The sequence below is a fragment of the Lucilia cuprina genome, chromosome 4 (genome assembly GCF_022045245.1).
Source record: "Lucilia cuprina isolate Lc7/37 chromosome 4, ASM2204524v1, whole genome shotgun sequence".
NCBI classification, from domain to species: Eukaryota; Metazoa; Arthropoda; class Insecta; order Diptera; family Calliphoridae; genus Lucilia; species Lucilia cuprina.
The window spans coordinates 14,437,150-14,463,411 of NC_060952.1; the positions used below are offsets into that span (position 1 = coordinate 14,437,150).

Here is a 26,262-nt window from a genome sequence, read left to right on the forward strand (position 1 = left end):
GTTACTTTTTTGTGTGTTTATAAAATCTTTAAAAAATAAAATTGTTGAAAGAGCAATTTAAAAAAGCTTTAGACAACAATAAAATTTTAGTACATTTACTCTGGTACATACTAAAGAACATTTTTGTATTAAGTTTTCCCAAAGGGAAATTAATATCTTCATTGACAGTTAATGTAAGCTATAAGAAGAATATACTAATATATAACATACACGCATATTTGTATGTATTTATGTAGATCAACTCGATATATACATACATTTGTATATAGACATTTTTTGTGTGAAAATAAATACCTATACATATAGGAGTAAAGAGTACATTAAATTCTAAAGGATTTTACTTTACAACATGAACGAAACTAGTTCTATATAAAAAGTACTTGCTTGTATGTATACGACATTTTTTATAAGTTTTCATGTAGTTTGTGAAAATATTTTGTATGTTTGTGTATATGTACGTATACAGTATATCAATAAACCTTCATCAGGCTTATCTCAAGTTTTACTCTTCTCGTTTTTTTTTTTCTAATAATTTTGATAACTTACTAATGCAGCTTAACGAACAAAATTTTCAATATACAAAAATATTTTACTCATTTTGTTCTGGTATATTTTATTTATAAACATATATGTATATACTACAATATAACAAGTCAGAAAGTCGGACATTGTCGACCATAGGAAGAAATTATGAATTATGAAATTTATTAATGAAAAACTGATTGAAAAATTTGGAAGTCAAATATGTGCTGATCCTCGTAAAATATATTTTAGCGATTCATAAGTTTCCAATGATTACAAAAACTATAAATATCATTATGAAATGTGTAGAAAAATAGAAAATTTAACATTATTATGATCTCGAAAGGGGTGCACACGGATGTAGGGTATAAATATACAAAGATAAATAGATGTAAGCATAGGTGTGTATGTATCTCTTCCAAAAGGATATCTATAAAAGTCATATATTTAAAAGGATGTAGTTTGCATAGTTTAGTAATATTTAATAAAGCATCATCAAGCACTTGTTCTATGGATTTGTTTTTATATTTTGTGAGTGATTACTTCATTTAATTGGAAACTTTAGGTAACAAATTTTTGCATATTATATCTACGTATGAGAGTACATATAAGAGTAATAATCGAAGAGTATTTGAATTATGAGGAAAAATATTTTCTGTCTAAACTTTACGTTGGAAACATTTTGCGCACAAGTTCAGAGTTAAGAAATTTGTAGTAGAATATTAAACTTATGGTCGGTTAGTATAATTCATTATTCAGAATACGTAATATATAAAAATTTCATATATAAAAATTATATTTCAACAATTTTCGATCAGGTTTTGTTTTGTCTGAAAAATATCAAATAAAAAAAGTTTACTAACAAAAACGTATAACATTATTTAATTTGAATGGAAATGTAAATAATTTTACTAAAAGATAATTTTCTTCCGCATTGTCTCTGAGTCTGATTCTTTTATATTTTTTTTCCTTATGATACTTAAGCTACTTTTGGTGAAGAAATACAAAAAATGGAAGGTTTCTTTTTTAAGATATCTTTCACTTAACATATTTTTTATATAATTATTCTTGAATTAAAGCTACAATATTTTTAATATTTTTATAATTTTAGTATTAAGCTACAAGAAACAGGCCTTAATTAGAGATTAAAATGATTAAAATAAGATAAGTAGTTATGAAAGTATACGATGTCAAATTTAATGCTAGAAAAGTCCTCACAAAAAGGTTTCACATATCTGGTTTTTTAAAACTTTACTTAAGTAGCCTTATATCTTTTTTTATTAAAATTTTAAGGGAATTGTTTTTGTTCATATAACTTAGTTAACAAACTGTACTCAAGAGTATAGTTGACTATTTAAATATTGTGGCTAAGGATATTTAGGAAAAAGAATTTAATAATAAAAATAAATTAAAATTTTCTAAGATGACAAACTTTTTAGGTTTTGTTAGTTATTTACGTAGGTGTATATGTATATCAAACAAATACACAAATTGAATTAAATCATATTGAATATGTTGTTTTAATTTTTAAAATTACGATTTTTTCATAACGATTTTTTTTTTATAATTGTATTATTAACTATAACCAAACATTGAGATTAAAAAATTAAGAAAAAAAAAAACACAAAAAACCTATACACTTATACAAGAAATATAAATTGAATTGTCTTAAATACATAATTAAAATCAATCAATGTTTGCAAAGGTCATAAAATAACCATTATTTTTTTTTTGAAAACTTTATACCAATTAAGTTGTCTTAGAATATTGTAGTTTTAATAAAAATACTAGTTTGTACTATACAAAGTTTTTCTTCTTTATTTTCTATTTATGTAAATGTTAAAGCTGACCACAAAAATTCTAATTAAAAGTATAAAATGTTAAAACAAAGACTGTAAAGGACAAAAAAATAAAACTTTTTTGGGTTTGAAAACTTTGTTGGTTTCTTTACAAAGGACTTATTTACTGCAGTATATATTTGGTTTGCTGGTAAAAGCACTAGTTAATTATTTTTTATAAGAAATTGTTTACGTTTTCTTATTTTTTTTTTTTTTGACAAACCCTTTTTGTAGTAATTTTCTGCTTTAGACAGAAAAGTTACCTTTACTTTAGTTAAACGATCTTGACAATTAAATTTAGTTTAAGTTTTTAGTTATATATTTTTTTATTTTATTTATGAGCACAGTTTCTGTAAGACCTTTAGTTTTTAAAAAAGTTTTTCTTTCTTTTCTTTGGTATCGGTTTTTCTGCTGTCCATTAGGATTTCTTTACAAATTGGTTAAAGGTAAAATATTTATTTTAACACATTCTATATACAAAAACTACATGTAAAACATATTTTTTACATTTGCAAATAATGTGTTTTGACAGCAACAATTAAAAGTTTTGTGTAGATAACAAGTTTGTAAATTCTTTAATTAAATTTAAAATGAAAAGAAGTTATAATGCTTAGTAGACTATATGATATTCTATACTATTTTTATATACATAAAGTAATAAGCAATATTTTATGAATGTATGGTTAATATGAAAGTTGAAAATTAAATTCCAAAAGTAAAAATACAGCGTGATACAGATATATAAACAGCTCGATTTAAGAGGTGTTTTACTTATTACGTTAACAACAAAAATTGATTTTACACATATTTGAAATTTGATAAATCTATATGAAAAACTTAAGTATGATGCAAGTTTTTGTAGCCCTCAGTTAAAAAAAGCTAATTTGTGATTATGCACGTCTTGCAGTAAATGAGCGATATGTAGTTAAAAAACTGCATACAAATATATAACAAAAATAGTTATATGTAAAGGAATTGAGGTTCAGATAATATAGATTAGGATTCTTTCAGATTTTACACTGCACCGCCATTTAAAACATTGGGAAGTTGAATTCAATATGTATATCATCTGTTTGTTTAATGTTTCATAAGATTTTGCATAAAAACATTGCTTTAATTTACTTTTTGGGTTATAACTCCTAAGTCAAACGAGACTCCAACGACAAATTTTCACAACAATATACCATGTCTTTTAATCATTTTTAATACGAGGATGTATGACCTATACACTATGAAATTTGACTATGAAAATTGACCTTTAACCATTTGGTAATAAAATATTTGATAACAGTCCGTTTTAAGACAATATCTTTGGCTTTAAGAAGAAATCAAAAATTATGTTCGACTTTAAGTAGTTTCAAAGTTATTAGCAATTATGTGTACATAAAATTTTAATTTTTAATATTTCCAATCGTTATATTTTTACATTGAAAGTTAATTATATGCGGAACATATTTTATTGCTATATGTGAGTTAAGTTTCATTAAAATCCACTTTTACAAGGATTCTCCCTATATTCATAATGTTTTCATAAGCAATGCTACACATTTAGTTATAATATAAGGTTGACCGTTTTGGTGCGCCACAAATTTTGTGTCCACACTAATATTTACATATCAACTTAAACAAAACCTGCGATATGGCCCCCTTTAAAATAAAAATATGTACATACAAGTGTAAGCAAATAAAAAGAAAACATACAAACAAAACTTGCACATATAAGGATATTTCTCTGTAAAAAGATACTCAGAATATTTCATATATCTTTTAGGCATTTTAGTATTAAAAGCAAACAAACAAGCGAAAAAACGCATGTTTCTGAAAGTCAATGTTGGCTCTGGTAACAGAGAGTTTGTGAGTGGGTGAATGGGTGTGTTTGTAAGTATGTTTCAGTATAATTGTAAAGTATGCGTGAAAACAGCTTTTAATTGCACACTATATGTGCATAAGCGTAAGTGTTTGTATATGAGTGCAAAAGTATGAGTTTAAGTTTATTATAAAAATGTACTACCAACAGCTCATTTTCCCTTTATTATTTGTTGTATTTTTTTAAACACAAATTATATGCGGGTGTCATACAGATACTCATACATGTGTACATTAATGTACATTAGAATCGTCCAAAAAAATATTTTTTTGTGTTAAATTTTATATATCGTTCTAACAAGGTATAAAATATTATAAAATCGATTACAACTAACACTGTTAATATGTACCATCACGCCTCCAAGCAAAACAAATGATTTTTGCTTACTGTATTGGGAAATTTTCATTATCCTTTTTATACGGGAACAAATTAGAACTATTCAAACAAAATTTATATTATTGTGGCACCTCTAATATAAATGTTAATACACACGGAAAACTCATAAAGTATCAAGTATATTTTTTCAAATGTATGTACATACATACTTATATATGTTTCTATACTTCAAGGTAATGCTTACATTTTTTCACATATTCATGTACATATATATTGCCATAAGTTTGTACATTTTTAAGCCTGTGTTGTGTCATTTGTAGTTGTTACCAAATTGTTTGTACACAAATGTACAAATACACATGTAGGCTAAATAATAGGTGTTTTTAAAATGTATATTTTAATGTAAAACTAATTTTTAAAAACTGATTATCACAAAATTTAGTTTTAAATAATAATTAGAGTCGCAGATTTAAATTCAAAAACACAATTTTACTACATTTAAATATTCTATCTAATTTTTTGGCCTCGTGTGTACCTTTTAAACACTGGGTGTACTTGCTGGCTCCATGTGTAAGTGTGAGCAATATTTGCCTTTGATGTATGTAATTTGTTATGATCTTGTTGTCTGTTTACCTTTTTAAGAGGATTTATAGCAGACACAGAACTGTTACACACATATAACAGAACAGACAGAAACATTGCTGTTATCTGGCTGCCAGGCAAAATTGCTTGTTGCAAGTCTTTTTTGTACTTTTTATGGGTTTTCGTTTTTTGTTTTTCATTTTACATTGACACATTAATTGTAACCTTAATTTGAATGTGGCTTAATTAAAATATATGTTGTATGAACGACTCTTCTTTATTTTCCTGATATTTATTTCACAAAGAAATTTTCTCTTACGTTAACGTATGAGTGCGTATGTGTGTCTTTTTTAATTTTTTTGTTAAGTTGTAATTTTAATAAGGTAGCGTATCGTTTATTTGTAATTAAAACATATGATTTTTTGTATAAAGAGTAAGGTCACGTTTTCAAGGTGTTTGTAAATTTGATCAAATAGATGTGTTGTTTTTATATTAAGCTTATTAAATTAATTATTTTATTTTTTCGTGAATATGTGCTTTATTTGATTTTTAAATCTAACTGGAATACTACATTTACCATATGTTATTTTGTAAAAAATTTGTGACAATTAATTGAAATTAATTAATATCATGAAAAATAATTTATATAAATAAACATTTTAGTAAGGATTGGATTTTTGTGATAAAATTAAAAATTTTGTGATTAAATTAGGGGTTTACTTTTAAAGATAATTTGACTTACAAAATTAAAATTTTGGTGAGATAAATTTTTTAAAGTGAAAATTAAGTGATTGAGTATAATTTAATGTTTAAATTAAAGTAAGATAAAAATGTTTTCAGTTAAAAATGGCTTAACGCGTTCGTTTAAAAAAATAAATTTATTATTATTCTTATAACTAAATGTTTGTGTTTACATCAAAATAATTCCTTTACTCTCACCAAATAATGAGTAAAAAGATAATTTAACAAATAAAGGCTACACATGCATATACATAAACATTCGTAACTTGATGAATACATTTTACATAATTTTATTAAACACATAACAAATATTTTGCTTAAAAAATAATGAAAACATTTAGTTGACTCGAATTAATGTATTTATAGTTGTAGAGTGATAATTTAATTGTCGTTTTACTAATTTTGAGACAAATAGTAAGTTTAGGGATGACTTATATAATTTATAGCTACAGAAATGTTCATAGACATTTTATATTTCTGAAGCTAATTATAGGTTAAATCAAATAAATTCTTCAAACTATAGGGTAAAATTTTAAGGTGTCAAAAAGATGGAAAACATACAAACGTTTTATGTGAGGTTGGAAAATGTTTCGATAAGAGTATTATGCACAGTAAAAATTGTTTACATATGAATTAAAATTAAAATTTGCAAATAATGTGTATACTTAAATATATTTAACGAGGTCTTCTGAAAAGAACCTCTTTTCTGAGGGCATAAAATCAAGCTATGTTTTTTTGTTGAATATTCATATACTCAACAGTAGTAAAATGTATGGAGATATTTCAACTTTAACGGTTTAAAAAAATACTTGTTGCAAATACATCTTGTATTGAGAATTTCTAACTATCTTTCGAACTTACCTATTAAACGACATAAATCTCTTCACTCTAGTGTATACATACAAATAGTACATATCTATTTGTAAAAATACTCTACATAATTATGTATATATAGTATTATGAATTTATGGTTCTATAGAAAACATATGTGTAATTATACACACATGTTTAAACCTTTATAAAATAAGTTTAAATTGACGTTAACATTAACATTTTCATTTTTATTTATTTCATTCATACTTCCTTTTAAGTATCATAGGTATATTCACTACATGATGTCTTTGTTTTTGGCAAAATGCGCTGATGTTTGCTAAGTTTACATGTATATGTACATATATACATATGTATATGCTGTATATCTTAAGAAAAACAAATACTTGTTTAGAATACCAGGCGTTTGTAAACATAATGTATGTCATGTAAATGAATCAATTTACATACGCGTAAATTTATACATGCACACATTTACATGGAATTATATACAATATACATATATATATGTTCATATGTATGTAATTATATTTATACAGTTATATACATAATATATGTAAATATGAATAAGTACATATGTATGTTGTTATAGCATTTACAACAAAAGGAGATGAAAATTATAAAATCATTTTTTAACATCTTATTTTACATACATACTTACTCTACGTACACAGATACATACATATTTACGTACGTATATTCCTTACACATGATTACACGTACAATTAATAGCAGAATATTTTGAAGCATTAGTTGTTTCAAGCAAATGCAACACAGAGTTGCCAGGTGACAATTTAATAAATCACTCATTACAAGTATTTTAATAAGCTTAAAAAGTTTTTGTTAACAACATATTTTTTATATATAAATTCCTGACAAATTGTTTTGTTACTTGATAGGGGTAATTATATCAAATATGATTAAAACCAGCAGTTTCGTTAAATATGTAAGTTATTAAAAATTTATTGTTTAAGTTGATGGTGGATTTTGAAGAAGAAGGAGTAACTTTTTTAACTTTAAAGTAGAAAAAATAACTTCTGTAATTTGGTTAAAAGCCTGCTGGAAATATTGTTTTTGTCTAATAAATTTCACATATATGTGTAAATTTTCTATATGCACGGAAATTAGCCTCTTATGCAATAGTCGAAACATTAGTAGGAATATTTATTCCAATATAGCTATTTCGTCTTTTTCTTTTAATCCAAAAGTTATATATATATATATATATATATTATATATATATATATATATATATATATATATATATATATATAATATATATATATATATATATATATATTTATATATATATATATTTTATTTTAACAACTTTCTGTTATATTACCATTAACGAATTTATAAAAAATATTCAAAATTACTACTCTTTAGGTGAAAATAATTTCTTGGTAAATACAACCCTATGGTAAAATACTTTAATTGGTCTCATTTATGGCTATATTTTCGCTTACTTACTGTTACTGATTTGGGTGCGTTTTATCATATAAAAGTGCTACACGCAATAATGAACTAAACAAAATAACTAACATATGGTAAATTATTAAAAAAACAAATAAATTAAAATTAATTTTAATTTGCATATTAGGGAGGTGTTTGGAATCTTCAATTTAAAACAAAAAAAAATATTTAAAATAATTTAATTTAATATATACTTAAATATAAAAATTCTGTATAATTTACTTTTATATTTCATTAATATTTAATGAAACGTATCTATTTAACATTGCATGTGCATATAACCTAATAAGTTTACAGTTATACATTAACATAAGTGACACCTTAATGAATATTTATGTATATAGGAGAGTGTGGATGTAAAAGAGGGGTTTGCTGCGAATACTCATGTCTATGAGTGTATGTGGTTTCAAACTTTTTTTTGCTTAAAGAGTTTGTTAACAACTATTTGTGTGTGTGTTATTATGTTAGTGTGATAATGTGTATGTGTGTTTTAGTACTTATTCTTTAACTTTGAATATGAATATGTTTTTATATGTTTGTAACATGTTTTATGACAAAATAATTAGAAAACTTTTTATGTTAAATATACTTTTACACATACACTTACATTTTACATGTATATATATGTTTATTTTTCCACTTAAGAAATTTTTTTGCAATAAACCAAGCCAGAAATACAAAGTAAACAAGTTAGAGTGTTATATTGGGATATGCCGAATCTTATATACCCACCACTAAATATTTATTTCAAGTAAATTTTGTAAAGTACTTCTTTACTATATGTATTGATTCTTTTGTTATTTGTTACCACAATTATCTCAATTATTCCAAATTTCAATATAATTAGTAGTATAAATGTCGGGAAGCCATTAATATGTAATAACTCATCGCAATATAAAGATACGTGTCTCCCAGTTTTGCCCAAAGTGATACACTTCTCTTTATGGGCCACATGCACTTTGTGTTTCGGTGTTATTATTGCAAAAAAGTGGTCTCAGACCAGACGTCGGCGCTAGTATTGTTCTGACAACGAAGATTTTCGGCAAATTACATGTACACAACACGATCGCATACGAACCTCTAAACAAGAGCATCAAAAATACAAATATTTTATTTAGTTGCTTGACAGCATTCAACAACGCAGGTTGATGTCGCTTTGTTCAAGAAATTGCAAACACAATTTGAAAAAACAAAAAACAACTTGCAAAAGCAAGAGCATAATTTACAAAAACAACGTACACTCTAAATAATTTTCTAGGATGTATAACAATGAAAGTAAATAAGTTAATCTTATTTCATACTTTTTTTGTACATTTTAATTAGAAATGTTGTTTCTATTTGAAGAAATTATCATTCTTAAGTACATTGATTACACATTGTTTATAAATATTCGCATTTTACAGTAATGCAATTTAATCTTCAAAATTAAAAATAACCAAATATTTTTTTCAGTGCTATTTCAATGAAAAAATGCCAATAGTGTGTGGGTAGTGGTGATTTTTTTATCTGCCTCTCTATCCGCCGGTATATGTCTCAGACTCATATCTTAAAAGTTCTTCTGAAATTAAACGTATACTTTATATTTGTAATATCAATAAATCATTAACATGCATACGTACAGGTGTCGTTTAAAGGGGCAATGAAATGCAAATAGATGGAGTAATTTAGATTTTCATCAGAATTTTTATGAACAATGAAGACATTTTCTGATGGGATATTTTTATGAGGGTAGGGTCGTTATGAGCAATAAAGTAATTTTCTGATATGATTTTTATATGGGAGTAGGTTGAATTATAACTGACCCTATAAATATCGAGTAATCCCTATAAAATTTGACAAACACATGTTGCTTGAATTTTTCCGTCAAATTATATTGCTAAACAAATCAACTTATATGCGGCCTAGGTGAAATCGTGTATAGATATTGCTGATTTGTAGTACCAAACAAATTGCATCAACATTAAGCATGTGTGCAAAATTTTTTAATATTTTATAATATTTGAGTTTGTTCATACTTACATATAACATTTAAGGACGTGTGAAATATATATTCTCTAAAATAACTTCAGAGTTAATTAATTTTACTTTTCTTTTCAACAGACTTCTTCATCAGCTCTCGTACAAACGTATGTGTACGTATTTCTATGAAGGTGAACCTCTATGCAACCTATAATGAGTAGGTGTGTAAATGTTTCTATATATAATTTCTTTATTACTTACAAGTAATGTTTAAAAAATATATATTTTCCTTCATTAACGTTAAATACCTATTTCATATGTTGTATCCTGAAGCTGTCTTTCGTTAACTTTTATTATTAAGTATTTTATTTCTTTGTGTTATAGTTTTTCTTTATTTCTTCAACTGAAACTTATTCTATTAATAAAAATTCTTTGTTTTTTTAAGCATTTTTTTTACTAAATAACTTGTTAGAACATATTTTGTGGTAGTTTTGTTTAAGGTAAAAGTATTCAGAAGTCTTGTGTTAAGGTTGTATTTCCTATTTGTAATTACAACAATTAACATTTGAATGAAAAATATATAGTATTCTTCTAATTTTATTTTCGCAGCAATAATTATTTACATTATAAGTAAATGTAATTACATAAATTTCAAAGATATTAAAGGTCAATAACCTGTAAGTTATAGTTTATGATGTAAGTAATGAGCTGTAAATATTTATACATTTCCTTGGTATCTAAGTTGTTAAATAGTAAATGTATTTGAGTTTTTCTTTGAATTACAATTCCTTTTATATTTTTTAGAAAAACAATTTTGCAATTTTTATAGCTTTTGGAAATAAATTAAAGTTTTTATACAGTTATTATAAAGTTAATTCAGGTTATATTTTGCCTTTTATAATTTTTAAAAACTACGTTACATATATGTTTAAAACAAACGAATTACTTAATATTGTATTCAGTCTTTTCAGATAATTTTTATAATTAAAGTTCTAAAATTTGCTGCTTTAAGAAGAGGTATAGAATTTCTTGAAAAAACTCTGTACATAATTTTTTTAGTTTTTGGTATACATTTTATCTTGTACAAAGAATAAAACTCTTCTCTCTAAGTAACATATCGCTCATTTACTACAAAATTTCATAATACAAGTTTAGTTTAAACTCATCTATATTTTATTTAATGTTGATCCCATATTTTTGCTTTCAATATTGTTCTGCATTTTAAATGGTTGCTTCACTTCTGATTACTGCTCTTTTCACAACTGCACAATTTAAAACGCAAGAAAATTGCAATTTTTAAAAAATGTTAATAAATATTATTTTTCAGCTTAAATATTAAACCATATAAGTGGGAATTATGACCACTTTAGAAATAAAATGTACATGTCATATATACACATAAATTTGCACGGGCACTTTTTTGTCTACTATAATATTATGGCTAAAATCTCTAAAATGTCGTAGTTTCAATATGACTGGCATGTGTAAAGCAATAAAAACTACAGCCACAACACTAGAAAAAACACAGGCAGCATTTACAACATAATAATACTATATGTATAACAAAAATATAGATACATATACTTATGTATGTAAATATGTATATTTTATGACTACTGTAACTACAACAATCAACATTTTGATACATGTTGTGTATAAAAATATTTTTTCATTTAAGCAGTGAGGTACTATGAATTAATACTATGGTAGTATGGATAGTACTTTATTGTGAACTTAAAAGTACTTTGGAAAATTATGAAGGCAAGCATAAGTTGAAATACCTTAAAACATATTATATATAATTCAATATAAATTTGAACTTAAATAAGATTATTTTCGAATGTTAGTCTCCCTTTTAGTATTTTGAAAAACTTTTAATAATAATTTTATTCTGTAAATTACTTTTTTAAGGTCTACTATTTTAATTCCAAATTCACCATCTCTGTTTCATACATAACCATATTTTTCCAACCTCAAAAATACACAGATATTCATATACATACATACATACATACATACATACATACATACATACATACATACATACATACATACATACATACATACATACATACATACATACATACATACATACATACATACATACAAAGTTAAAAATACATGTTAAAATTATTTTACCCGGTTACTGGGATGCTGACTGTTTTTATAGTTCTGGCAATGTCACAAAAGTTGCAACTCTTTCACTAGCAAAACAGCGATAGCAGTTGCTGATAGTGCTAAAGCTTTTGAAGTAGTTTGTTTTTTAGCACACAAATACATGTCTACACATTTAAACTGCAGTGTTATTTCAACTGTCATAAATTGAAGACTTTTGTTTCAGTTGAAACAACCAAACCGGAACAATTGTAAACAATAACAAAAATATCAACTGCAACAGACGTTGTCGTCGTCCTTGCTAACGTAAAGCTCAAACCACCACATATATATATAAGCAGGTACACACATATATATAAACTTAGAAACAGAGAAACCTTCTGAAATTTAACAACAAAATGTTTCACATCAACAAAAGATCTCAAAACATTGGGTATAAAATGAAAAAAAAAAAAAACGAGCGGAACTGAGAAAAGAATGCTAACAACTATATACAATTTTACGTGAAACAATTCAATATAAGCACAAAAGTGAAGCAATTATACGTGAGAAGTTTTGTTGAAACAATTACCACAAACGGCAGAAAAGAAAAATAAAAACTCAAACATTAAAAAACACAAGAACAAATCATGAAAAAGCTTAATTTGAAAAAAGGAGTCATGGCAACTATAAAATTAAACCATTAAAAATAGTAGTAACACAGTTTGACTGTTGGTATTAAAAAAGGAGTTCCTTAAATTTACCCTAAATGTAAAGATGTAACAATAAAGTGGTTTAATATGTAGATAAAATTATGTATGTCTTGTAAATTTATTGTCAAAAAAAGAAACATATTCAAATAAGTGGCTATAATAAAATGTATTTTTTTGTGCATCTACGCGCTTATTTGTTTTTATAAAAATTTAATTTTAACACAAAATTAATTTTTCATTAAAATTTACTTTTCATTTAACAATGGTTTTGTAGACTTTTTTTTAATTAAAAATCGAAAAACCCAATTCCAAAATTTTTATTTCTTTAGAAAAGTCCAAAATGTGTCAAATATTGTAAAAAATGAAAATTAATTGTAAATTTAATTTGTATTAATACAGTTTCATTAAAAAGTTTTCAAAAAATAAATTTCTCATAAAAATGCAAACTTTTTTTTTATTAAAATTGCTACTGTATTAGGTGGAGTTATAAAATATATTAAATTGTTGAAAAAAAAAAAAACAGAAATGGCTGTATATATATATATAATATATATATATATATTATATATATATATATATATATATATTATATATATATAATATATATATATATTATATATATATATATATATATATTATATATATATATATATATATATATATATATATATATATATATATTATATATATATATATATATATATATATATATATATATATATATAATATATATATATATATATATATATATGTATATATATATATATATATATATATATATAAAATATATATATATATATATATATATATAAGTATAAGAATACATATGACCAACTTGGGGTTTTTTCTTTAATTTTTTGTTTAGCAAATATTTTATTTTGTTGCCACCAACAACTTACCACAAAAGACGAAAAGTGAAGCAACACAAATAAGTGAACAACAGTTTTTTCTTCTTAACCATAAGTATGTGTTTCATACTGTTGAGTAGATCTTGGTAAAATTTATTTAAAAAAGCAGAAAACTAAAAAAAGTGTGTATTCAACAAATAAACTACACTTTATATACTTAGGATGCTATACAAAGATATTGCTCACCTGGTTACAAGCTAACATTTACAATATACTTGAGTGATGAAAATAAAGTTTCTGGTAACAAAATTTAAAAAATTTAACTAAAGTATATAAGTAACTGAAACTGGTGAAAATATTTTTTATGTATGTATTTATATTTAAGTGAATGTACAAATATGTGTATGTTAAATGCATTGAAATATCTTTGGCATTTTATATAAACTACTCTCATACTTCTCTCTTGTTTTAGAAAATTTTAACCTCATTTAAACATTGGCAATTCTCAAACCAAGCAAAACCACAAATCTAATATACAACATAAATAAATATTTGTGTTTGTTAAAACTTTGCAGTGTAATTGATGCATATAAAATTTTTAACTGAAATATTAACACACATGAACATATTTATGAACAATATTACATTAAGTGATCAGTTTTATAGATTGGGAATTTCCAAATTCTTTTATATTGTTAATTAATTTGAGTTTCACAAAGAATTTGAATTCTTCATAATTATATTTCAATTGCTTTTACTCTATATAAAATTTAAAGTAATATTTTCAATTAAAGTAACAAGTAGAAATGTCGAAAATTTCATGTTTTGGTTTTCTTATTCCATGAATCAGCGGTATAAAATGAATCATAATTTATAATTTGTGTTTAAGGATTTATAATAAGTTCATTGAATTTTGAGTTGAACTGTTTGGGATATAAGTATTACTATTGTTGTTATAACACATTCAATACATACAGACATATGTATGAAGTTGTTTGGCAGTTGTGCTGGTTAGATTGTAAACTTGTGGTATGCAGTTAAATTTTTTAGTTGTATCTTAGTTAAGACTGTCAAAATTTTTATGATTAGAGAAAATTATAAAGATATCTTGAAAAATTTCTCTATTTATTATTATATTTTTTTTAATTTTAAAAATTATAAACAACAGTTGTAGCATGATTTTAACATTTTGACATTTCGTGTGAGATACATGCAGAGCTTGGCCAAAGATCCAGAAAATATAATGATCTAGCCAAGCCCGTCATTTTGAATTGGTAAAGGACCCAATTGAAAGAGTTAGAAAGCAACAAAATTCACGAGATCTTATTTTTAAAAATTGCACCATAATATTGGGAGGGTTTTTTTGGGCTGATGTTTGTAATATCCTATACCCATCTTAAAGTATTCCAATCGGTTCAGAATCACTTTCTAGCCGATTAAGCTATGTCCATCCGTCCGTAAGTGTCTCAGTGCACAAGGTACAAGTTGCAGTTTTCAAGATAATTTGATGAACATTTATAAACACATTTTTTTCACCCAAGGACGAAGCAAATTGAAAATTGTTAAATTCGGTTCATTATTTCTCCAAGCATCATACAATAGTACCCCAAAATAGAGATTCTGAACACATAAATATGTTAAATATTTTTGTATCTCTCCTCCTATACAAGGTCTCCTTCAGAAAATATATTGAAAATGAAAATTCGCTTACAAATACCGCATTAGAAAATCTTTTTTTCTTTTTGTCAACAAATTGTTAAATCATTGGTGCAGAGTTTCATAAGATCATTCCTGACTATACAAAAAGTAAAAAAAACTTCTTTTAGCTAAAGTAGAAACTGAAACTTTTCAAGCTCTTTTGTTTAAGTTTTTTATAGTCTCAAATTCTTGTTTAAACCAATGTAAATGTAAAGTAACATGTTAAAACCAAATGAAACATATTTATTAAGGTACTCTTTAACATTTCAACTCATTTGAAAGACAGTAATGTTTTTAATAAAAACTGTGTTCCTGTTCATAGAGTTTCGATCGTTTTAGTCAAATATTAATAATATATTTATCAAACTAGAGGTCCCTAAAAATAAAAGTTCCCCAGATATTATAATGTTCGCATAATAGAAAAAGTTACATAGGCACATACTTTTTTTAAATACAGTAAATAATTGTACACAGAGCGTATGATAAATATAAAATCATAGTTACAAAAATAATAATCATACGCTATGAATTTTTCATAACTAAAATTAACCCCCTTGCTTAGTAAAACACTTCACCTTGCGTTGAAAATATTTTCATACAAATTTTTGAAAATACAAAAACAATTTATATGAAAATTTAAGTGAAGTAAGGGGAAGGGTTTTACGTGATAACACCCTAAATCTTTTTTTTAGAAAATATTAAAGTAAATATAAAAAATATTGCCTTTAAAAATAGTAAATTTTAAAACATGCATTTTTATCATATAAATTTTTAAAATAAAAAAGGTGTAAAAAGCTAATACATATGGATAAAAAGAGATATTAGTATCTATTTATGCATACAGTTTTATTTTTTATTGTATTTTATTACATTAGGAACACTAATGTCTAATGTGATGTATAAAGAAAGTTGATGTGTTTTTCTGCTGATGTTTTACATGGTTGGATGTTGTTGAATTATACTTAAGGGAGTAATATAAATTACATACCATGACATTAACTACACGATGTCAATTTACTGATGTTGTTGCCACTGTAACTAGTTTTTTAATTTTTTCATTCATTTTCTTTTTATTTTGTTTGCTACATATTGCTGCTATGGTTACAACCATGGCTGATGCTACTGCACATTCATATGCAAGTATATATATACATATGTACGTTCGACTAATACTATTAAAGCATAGAAAAAGTTATATTAAAAATTACACTTATGAGTGTAAAAATATGTGCAACAATACAATAGTTGTATACAATAGTATACAACTATACAATAGTTGAAACATACAGCGTATGATTAATTTTTGTTATTACAATATTTGAAAATATCAAGTATACGCACTATGTTATATAAGGGTGATTTGTGTCAAATATCACATCTGATATTGATGTTTACTTTGTGAAATTTAAATTTATGTGAGCTTAAATTTTAAATTAGTTTGCTACATTACTTATATAAATAGAAAATATCTCGGAGTGATTTCTTGTAGCATATCATTTAACATTTTATCTTTAACATTATATCTACTAAGCTTAAAATGATTTCCTTAAAAGAGTTTATAATAGTGTACAAATTGTTATGTGCAAAAGTGTAACATCTATGCATAAGCGATACAAAAACAATGCTATGTATTACAATGAATATGATAACAGAACCAACTGATTCGGTTGTATATTCATATCGTTGTTTGCTTGTATTTTTTTATACGAGGATTATTAAAAATATTAAAATTATTTAAAATATTTTAAACAAATTTGTTTTATTAACAAAAACTATGATTGGAATATTAAAACATAAATTTTCGAAAATAGACTTTGAATATTTTATTTTATTTCTTAAATAAGTTTCAAACAGTCTAAGGATTTAAACAACTAAGTGAGAAAGGTTTTATTAAGGATGAAATAAGTAGTAATATATGAAACTAAAAGATTTTTATAACGTTTTTAATTGCTACTAAGTTCATAAGCCCCGTATTTTTTAATTATGTCATGTAATGTAAATGAAGCTTTATGTACTGATTATACCAACCTCGTATATAGCGTATTATTTTGCTGTTGAAGCAGATAATTTTTATGATGCTTGTGTGTTTTGTTATGTATAGAAGTATATTCATAGAAATTTATATGTAAGTTTTCTTATTCTTTTAGTTGTTGCACTCTTGTGTTTTAAAAACCATTAGAGAACTTGCATTACAAGTAATTGGAATAAACGAAAAAGGGTACAACAAACAAATACAAGACATACTTATAGTAAAGTCAGATAGATATATATATACAATTGTAAAAAGTTGAACATGTTGACAAACATGCAAACAAATATATATTTGTTATATAATAGACATGCATGAGGTTTCCTTTTTATGAAGATATATATTCATATTCATTTATTATTTTGTACTTTTTATTGTCATCATTCTCTTTAACATATCTATACATTTGACAGTCATCTGCAGTCGTAATGAAACAACTAATAATGATGATTTTGCTGTTCATTATTATTACTCAACATGAAATGTTGTTGTGGTTGTTCGACACTTTTCTCTATGAGCAATTGTGTAGGTTTTCTGTTTGGAAAAAAAATAAGTTGGTAAAAACGCCTGCTAGCAAATGTTAGTACGTTTGAGTCATATACACATGTATATGCATACATATACGTACAAGAAAATTAAATTTTCTCTCAAAAAAACACACATGTCTAACAACTAAATAAAATGGCATAAACAATTGTTTTCTTTTTGCATATACTATTATTTTGCAAAAGTTTAAGTAGATGTCAAAAGAGAGAAAATAAAATAGTTGACATTTTCATTTGTCTTAATTTGCAGTTGTTTACTTCGTTGTTGCTCAGTTTAACTATTGAATATAATGTGGTAACATAATCATTTAGCTTTTTATAGCTGAACTTTAACTTCTTTAAGGTTTTAAACATATTTTCTGGTATTTTTTCCTTTCTGTATCTTGTTAACACTCTTCTTGTTGGGGGAGAAAGTTCACAATTAAATTTGCTGTAAATGGAGTGATGGCACAGTGGGGGTAGTAATCGTTTTAAGTACAGATATTTAACAAAAAGCATTTGTAATCGAAAAACTATATTTAAAACAAAATTTCTCTTAAAAAATATATAGAATTAATTTTTACAAAAAATTTTTTTTGCTAAAAAAAATTGGGTATAATTTTTAACAAAAATGAACACCATAAAGGTCACTTCCTCAAAAAATATAATAAAATTAAAAAAAAAAAAAAACTTTTCAAAGTCCCAAGTTCCACTGTCCCTAGTTTAATATTTTTATTTCATTCCCTTCGTCAAGTTTTTAAAACTTCCTGTTTTTCTTGTTAATACTATTGTTGTTATAAGTTTTTCTTAGTTTTTTATAGTTCACCACTTTTTCAAATGCAATTATACCAAAATGACATTTTCCCAGTTTTTAGATGAATATTTTTGTACTTTTATCTTATACAACAAGAAACAAAAGAAAGCTAGTGTAACAAAAATAAAGTGAAAAAATAGTAATACAGCTAGAGCAGAGACAAGAAAAGTAAACATAAGCATATCTTTTTGTTTTGTAAAATAAGAACATTATGCTGTTGTTTTAAAACTGCAAACAAGTGAAAAGGACACTGCTTTGGTCTAGTGTCTGTATATGCATACTAATATTATTTTTCAATTCTATCCTTTCCATTTGTGTACTTGTGTCTTCTATTTAAAAAGTCGTGTTGCTCGGTGTTAGTGTTAGTATTACCCTACAACACTATAGTGGGGTGAGTATTATGAATTGGTGTTTGTAACACACAAAAATCCTATATCAATCTCTACAGAATTATTTGCAAAGTAATTTAAAGCAACCGGCTCTCTGTTAAAACATTTTATTTTAAATCCAAATTGCGATGGAAGATAATTTGGAGAAATATTATTTTTCCAAGTAACACTTGTCAGCATACTAATATCACTGCTAAAATCTTTGCAAAAACGTGAATTATTCTGAAAATTTGTTTATTGGTCTGACTAATCCCCATAAAACACCAGTTCAGAAAAGGACTTTTACAAAGTTTGGCACATTTGTCTCATACTGCAATAAATTTAAAAAATATATCGGAATCAGTATTATATTTTAAATCAATTCATTATTAAAAAATCATTTCATATATTTATGTATACTTATACACAGCGTAGGGTATTAATGTGATATAATATTTTCATACAATTTGTGGCTTATATGCCCAAGTTTTTAAGATAGAGAGAAAAAACAGGAAATTTTAAAACTGATGGAGTAATTTTTATATTCAACTTTGCACATTTTTCAGCTTTTCTTAATTGGTTGTAAAAAGTGTTAAAGATTAAAACACGTATATACAATATTTTATTAAAAAACTACAAAAATATATTCCTGATGTTCTTCATATCTTTAAAAAATCAATAAATGACAATCGACATTTATTTAAAAAAAAATTTTGTTTAAAAAGAATGGGGAAGTAACCGCTTGTAAATCTTAAAAGTCTATGGAAATTTTTTACTTAACTTAAGGGATCATTAACTTTGTAATCTTAATTAAAATTAAAAAAATTACTTTGTGTTTACAATCTGCTCACAACAATTGAATAAGAATAAAAAATGTCGAAAAATCAATTAAAATTTAAAAATATACAATTTTTCTAAGGATTCTGTATGTAAAAATGTATATAAATAAAGTTTAAAAAAATGTACATGTGTATGTATATTAGAAATAATAGAAAGGTGTATATAGAAAAAAACACGAGTATAAGTAAAATCAAGTAATGTTACTTTCGTGCATATCGTATAGTACTTCCGTTTCCGCTATAAACATACAGTGAGTGTATTTTTATTACTTTGCGGTTTACCATACAGAGTTATATATATATTAGTATGTGTAATGTCTGCAAACATAGACATAATACTCATACTAGCTAGCAGTTGGTATTAATATTTACATATAAATTCTTTCACTTAACTCCAACGTAGTATGGTTTTGCCTTCACCATTAGATCCCAGGTGTTGGCTTTGAATGTTGTACAATAAAGAAGTAGAAGGTAGAATTACTGTTGGCTTTATATATACTTACATATCTATGTATAAACATTTTAACTTCTATTTATATATGAATATATATGTATATGCAGATCTTTAGAAAAATTTGTTTTCAAACATTTGAATCTTTTGTTCTCCTTACACCGTATTGTTTTGTAGCCTTGAGTATTGTTACGCTACGTTTCATTGTTACCTTTATTATTAACAGGATATAAAGAACTTCCTTGTGGCAAACAAATTTTATTGCAGCTTTCCGTATTTTTACTCTTAAACAATAGAAAATGAAAAAATCCATTGTTCCCCAGAAAATACAAAATATTTATACAGACGAAATATGAAAATTACACACAAGTGCATATGTACATTTATACAAATATTGTTGATGGCTTGGTGTGTATTGTTGTCTTAGCAATTCATTTATAATTTCTATTTAAAGTTGTGAACACAGTTTTTTTAGTTTCAATTTATCTAGTTTAATGTTTTAATACCAAACAATTTCATAAAAACTTTTAAGTGCAAACGAAAATAAACAAAAGGGAAAAATTCAGGAAAACAATTTAAATCCATTGTATGCATTTTACCTACACTGTTATTTTTGTTTTTAATCAACTTAATAACTTTGAAAATAAATAAATTAAAATCGTTTCTATTGTAAGGAAAACCCAACAATATTAAATAACAAATAATAACTGCTAGAACAAAAACAAAAAAAATATTTCATTCAATTGTAAAATCTGAATTTAACCTACTTTCATTGAACAAAATTTAACCCAAATGCATTACATTAAAAATAAGAAGTATTTCTCCTCTCTTCTCTGAGTCTTTCTCTAGTAGATTTAATGCAATAAAAAATACCCTCTTTTTAATAAAGAAAAAACTGAAAAAGAAACGAAAATAAAGTTTTGTATTGCATACAGAAATTGTAACATGCAACACACTCACACATAGCAATACCAGCATAATAACCAAGGACAACAATTTGTATGTTGTTTTGTATATGCAAGTATATCCTTGCAGTTCTTAGAGATCTGATCCTTAAGTGAGTATAATTGTACTTACTCTTATTGCAGTTAAAAATTTAATTATATTCTTTAGATTTATAGAGACTTTAAGATTGTTAGAGATACTTAGTAATTAAGTGATTGATTTTCTCTCTGAATTTTAATGGTTGTATTTGTGTTAAATATTTCATGCAATTGTAAAGTATAATTTAAAACACTCCATTATCCTTCTGTAACTACTGGGTGCCTTGTTGTTTCTGTATGTAAATATGCTCAATTGTGTGTTTGTTTGTATATTTTAAACAATAATCAAAACAATTGCATACATAAAATGTACAAAAGGAAAAGAAAGAAAAGTCAAAATGTTGCATGTAGTAATAAATTACAAAACAACTTAACACAAAAAACTTATAGCAAAATTGAATGAAAGTGAATGAATAAGAATATTTTTACAACTACTTGTTTAATAAAAAATAAAATGTTTGTGTAAGAGTAAAAACCAATACTGTGAACAAAAATAATCATCATGATCATCAGTTTGATGAGCAAAAATTAAGTAGAAAAAAAGTTTGAAAAGTTCAATTGAATTCTTTTTTGAGATATAAAGAAGAAAATAGTAAAGCAGAAAAAAGGACGACATGCTAAACAGGCAAAAAACACACAACATAAATTAAAATGAACTGAGGTCAAATATCAGATGTGCTTTCTTTTAATTGAATATTGAGATTTTTCCTAAAGGATATCTTTTTAATATTTAAATTAACAACGTTTGCCTTTTTATTTTATTAATTAACATCACATTTTTACACTCAACATCAAACAATATAAGAAAACTTATTTCTGTATGTATAAAGTCTTATTTTGTAGTTAATTATACTTCTTTGTATACTTGTACAATAGCCCTACAAAAAGTTAATAACTCACTTATAAATGAACAATATAATTTATAGTTAAATTCTGATTAATATAAACTTTCATAAATATTATCACTTGTTTCACAAAATCTTAATAAATTTTAAAAAGAATCAAATCTGCAATGAAACAATTATTTCAAATAACAATTTCATAATATTTGTGATTTTCTTTAGCAAACTTTAAATGCGTTTTATACAGTATTTATTTGCTTTAAACAAATATAATTTTATTCATGCAAATAATTGTTTTTAAAATTAGATCGTATTTGCCCAAAGTTTTTAAAATTTATGTTATATAACCAATATATAAATAAACATGAATAAAAATTTTAATAAATTTAATTAACATACGTGCTGAACTATACTTCTTGAGCCATAAGAGAATGGCTATACATTAGGGTGATCAAGTAAATTTTTATAATAAAATTTTAACTTTCAATTTAAAAGGTTAAATTACATCTGAAGAAATACATCTGGGCCTTTATCGGACCATTTGTGTACATCTTTCCCACAGTTTCTGGTAAATATCAAACATATTAGAACACTACAATATAATCTTTCTTCTTGTTACCTTTTGCCACTCGCTAATTTTTACACTGTTTCTTGGTTATCCTTTTTTCACATTAATAAAAGCCGATTAAAAAACCGGCCTTTAATTGTTTTTATTAATTGATCACCCCGCCCTGCATGCTTTAACAGATATGAGCAGTAGTTAAAACTTTAAAAAAATGTACATATTCATATGTATGTATATACACATATATGTATATATATTATATGCCAAATGCCATTGAAAGAAAAATAAAAATAAACTTTCAAGAGCACATCATACAAAGTACAACTCCTCAATCCAACATTCAAATTAAACTTAAAGTGCAGGAAAAAATATACAAAATTTAAAAAAAATTGTGAAGGCAAAAGTAAGTTTTATGAAATGAGGCCATGGTTGAAGTTGCAAACAAAAGTGAAAATATGCCAAATTTTAGCTAAAAAATAAAACTGTAAATAGATATTTTAATTGATGAAAATTATTTAAATAACATTTTAAGGGTTAATTAAATATAATAAGTTTTGAGCTAGTTTCAGCTGTTAGGATATGAAAAATATATTTTTATAATTAAAGTTAAATTTAAAGTAAAAGCAAATTAAATGGATTATTGTCTGTAGCAGGCAGTTTTTTAATTGATGTTAACAACTAAAACTAAAATAATTAGAAGTTAAAATTGTATATTTTTCTACTTCTTGGTTTATTACAGATTTTGTTGACCCAGCAACAATAACAACATAATGAAGAAAATGGATTTAGCTGGCAACAAAAACAGCAGCAACCAGAAATGAAAACTATTTTATAACTGAAACTGACAGCGAAACAAGAATAATTGCAACCTTTTCTTAACTCAAGTAGCGCGCTGATACCGATCGTTGAACAAATGAACAATCACCTGAAGGAAGAACACAATTCAAAAACGGAAAAACAAGTTAATTAGCGTTAAAAAATCGCAATGCAACAGAAAATATAAATTAAAATAAATCCAAAAATAGGAAAAAAAGAAAGCAAGAAAACACAAAAATATATAAACACATAAAAAATTCAGTTTATATAAAACCCTTAAGCTTAAGCGTACCTTTAAAAATACAAAAGCGGCATTTTTTTTTAAATTAAACAAAAATACATAAAGCAATGGTTAAGGTTGCATCATTTACAAGTGAAAATGTAAATTCTTATCTACCATGAATCAACAGCAACAACAACAACCACACCAGCAATATCACCAACAAATAAACATCAACAGAAAACTTGGTTGCAGAACGGGCCCCAGCTAAAACCGTAAAATATTAAAAAATACAAAAAATATATAATAAAAAATACATATAAAAAACAAGGCATTTAGAAAATTGTTACGCTTCAGAAATTAAATTGTAACATCCGCCAACAGGAAACATTAAAATTGTTCTAGTTTGTTTGAAATTTTATTTCGGTTTTTTATGTTGCCACTGATACATGTATGCATACACTAATACATATATATTTTTATTTTACCTGCGAGATAATAAATTATAGTAAAAGCGAACAGAAAATATATAAATAAATTCAAATTGTATAAAATAAAATTAGGCTCACACAAACACCCTACACACATACTTCCCCTATAATAAAAGGAAAAAGATACATCAACAACGAAATACCTTGTAAAGAAATAACTAAACCTATTTATTAATAGAAGAACCATAAAAAAACTCAGCTCATAATGGAATTGTTAAAATTTTCCCGTCTAACTGTGCTTCTAGTCTGCCGCTATTATTTGGGTTTGGCAACACTTTTTATATTCGTTGCCCATCTAAATTTATCAACTGGTCAAATAGATTGGGACGACGATGATGATCCAGGTAAGTTTACGCTTATTTTTTGTTAATTAGACATTATTAGCTAAGAAATTAAAGCAGCTTTTAATAAAATAATGCGAAAATATAAAATAAACTTTGAATGAATTTCAATTAGATTTAGAAATATAGATTTTTCTTAAAAGATAAATTTTTTAATATAGTTTTGAGGTTTCATAACATTTTGAAGTAACTTAGTAACTTTTATGTCAAAACTTCTTGATCGAGGGAGCTTACGAGTTTTGTCAGGTTTGTTCTAGCTTTTGGCTTTTCTATCTTTTTTCCTTTTTCTTAACATTTAAAGAGATAAAATCTCATAATCTTTATTATATATTTAAACATTTATAATAAGAATATGAGTTGCGCTTATATGGCCATTCAGCTGAACATAAGTCGAACAGATTTTTTGGATCTACTGCCATTCTAGGCATTGCGTAAATCATCCGTTTATAATTATTAATGTACAACTATTATTGTTTACTAGTTTTAATAAAGATATTTAATTTTGAATTTTTCTAGCCTTATTATGGCGTTTTTTAATGTCGAATTTTTATTTCTGAATCTCCTGACAACACTGGACTTAACTACAATGATATAATAAAAATATTTTTATGTAGGTGTGACCTTGTCCCAATTTTCAAGATAATTTGATGAAATTTGGCATTTGTTTCAATTATATTGAAAATTATTGAAATCGTACTTTGGGGCTCATAATTATGCTAAATGTTCGTTTGTTGCTACAAAGATCGATACAACTTAGTTCTATTTACATAAATCTAAATGTTACTCCAAATTATCGTTATGATCGAGCTTCATTTGAACATAGCATGAAAATGTTAAATATTTCAAAATGAAAGTAAAAATAACTTAAATGTTTTATTATTAAAAATAAGACATACTTTTCACTGATGTAGGTGATATGGACGACCTTGTTCGACCATACATTCTTAAATGTATTTTTTTTTGCTTTCTATCCTTTAACTTTGTCAGTATTGGTCAATTACTAAATATGTCACAAAAACTCAAAGAATTTCTTTCAAATTCAATACACCTACAAAAATTAAAAATTTTCTTCATTAAACGCCCACCATGTTAAATATCCATTTATACATAAGTATTTATATTAGAAAAAGAAACACGCTTCAAAGTCAACCATTAAATTTTGATTTACAGAAAATAATTTAATCAAATAAAATATTTCAAAGCCTAATAATTCAGCTTTATCTTTTCTACAGCGGATTATAAAATAATTTTTTTTACAGAATTTTTTATATTCAGGCATAATCTTTAAGCAAATCATAAAATCTACCAGACACATGCGACCTTTAGCTAAAAAAAAACAGATATATTTTTTATGAAAACTTAATCACTTTAAATATTAACAATGTTTCTATTTTTTATTTTTTTTTCAAGAGAG

The 26,262-nt window shown here is 25.0% G+C and overlaps 1 protein-coding gene across 1 annotated transcript in view; it reads left to right on the forward strand.

Annotated features, from left to right (window-relative positions):
- The window catches only part of LOC124419858, a 200,648-nt gene that overhangs the window by 36,429 nt on the left and 137,957 nt on the right, over positions 1-26,262 (forward strand). Inside the window, exon 3 of the mRNA XM_046950701.1 lies at positions 23,720-24,851. Within this exon, the coding sequence (XP_046806657.1) occupies positions 24,713-24,851 (139 nt within the window). The 5' untranslated portion in view covers positions 23,720-24,712. The remainder of the gene's footprint in view (positions 1-23,719; positions 24,852-26,262) is intronic.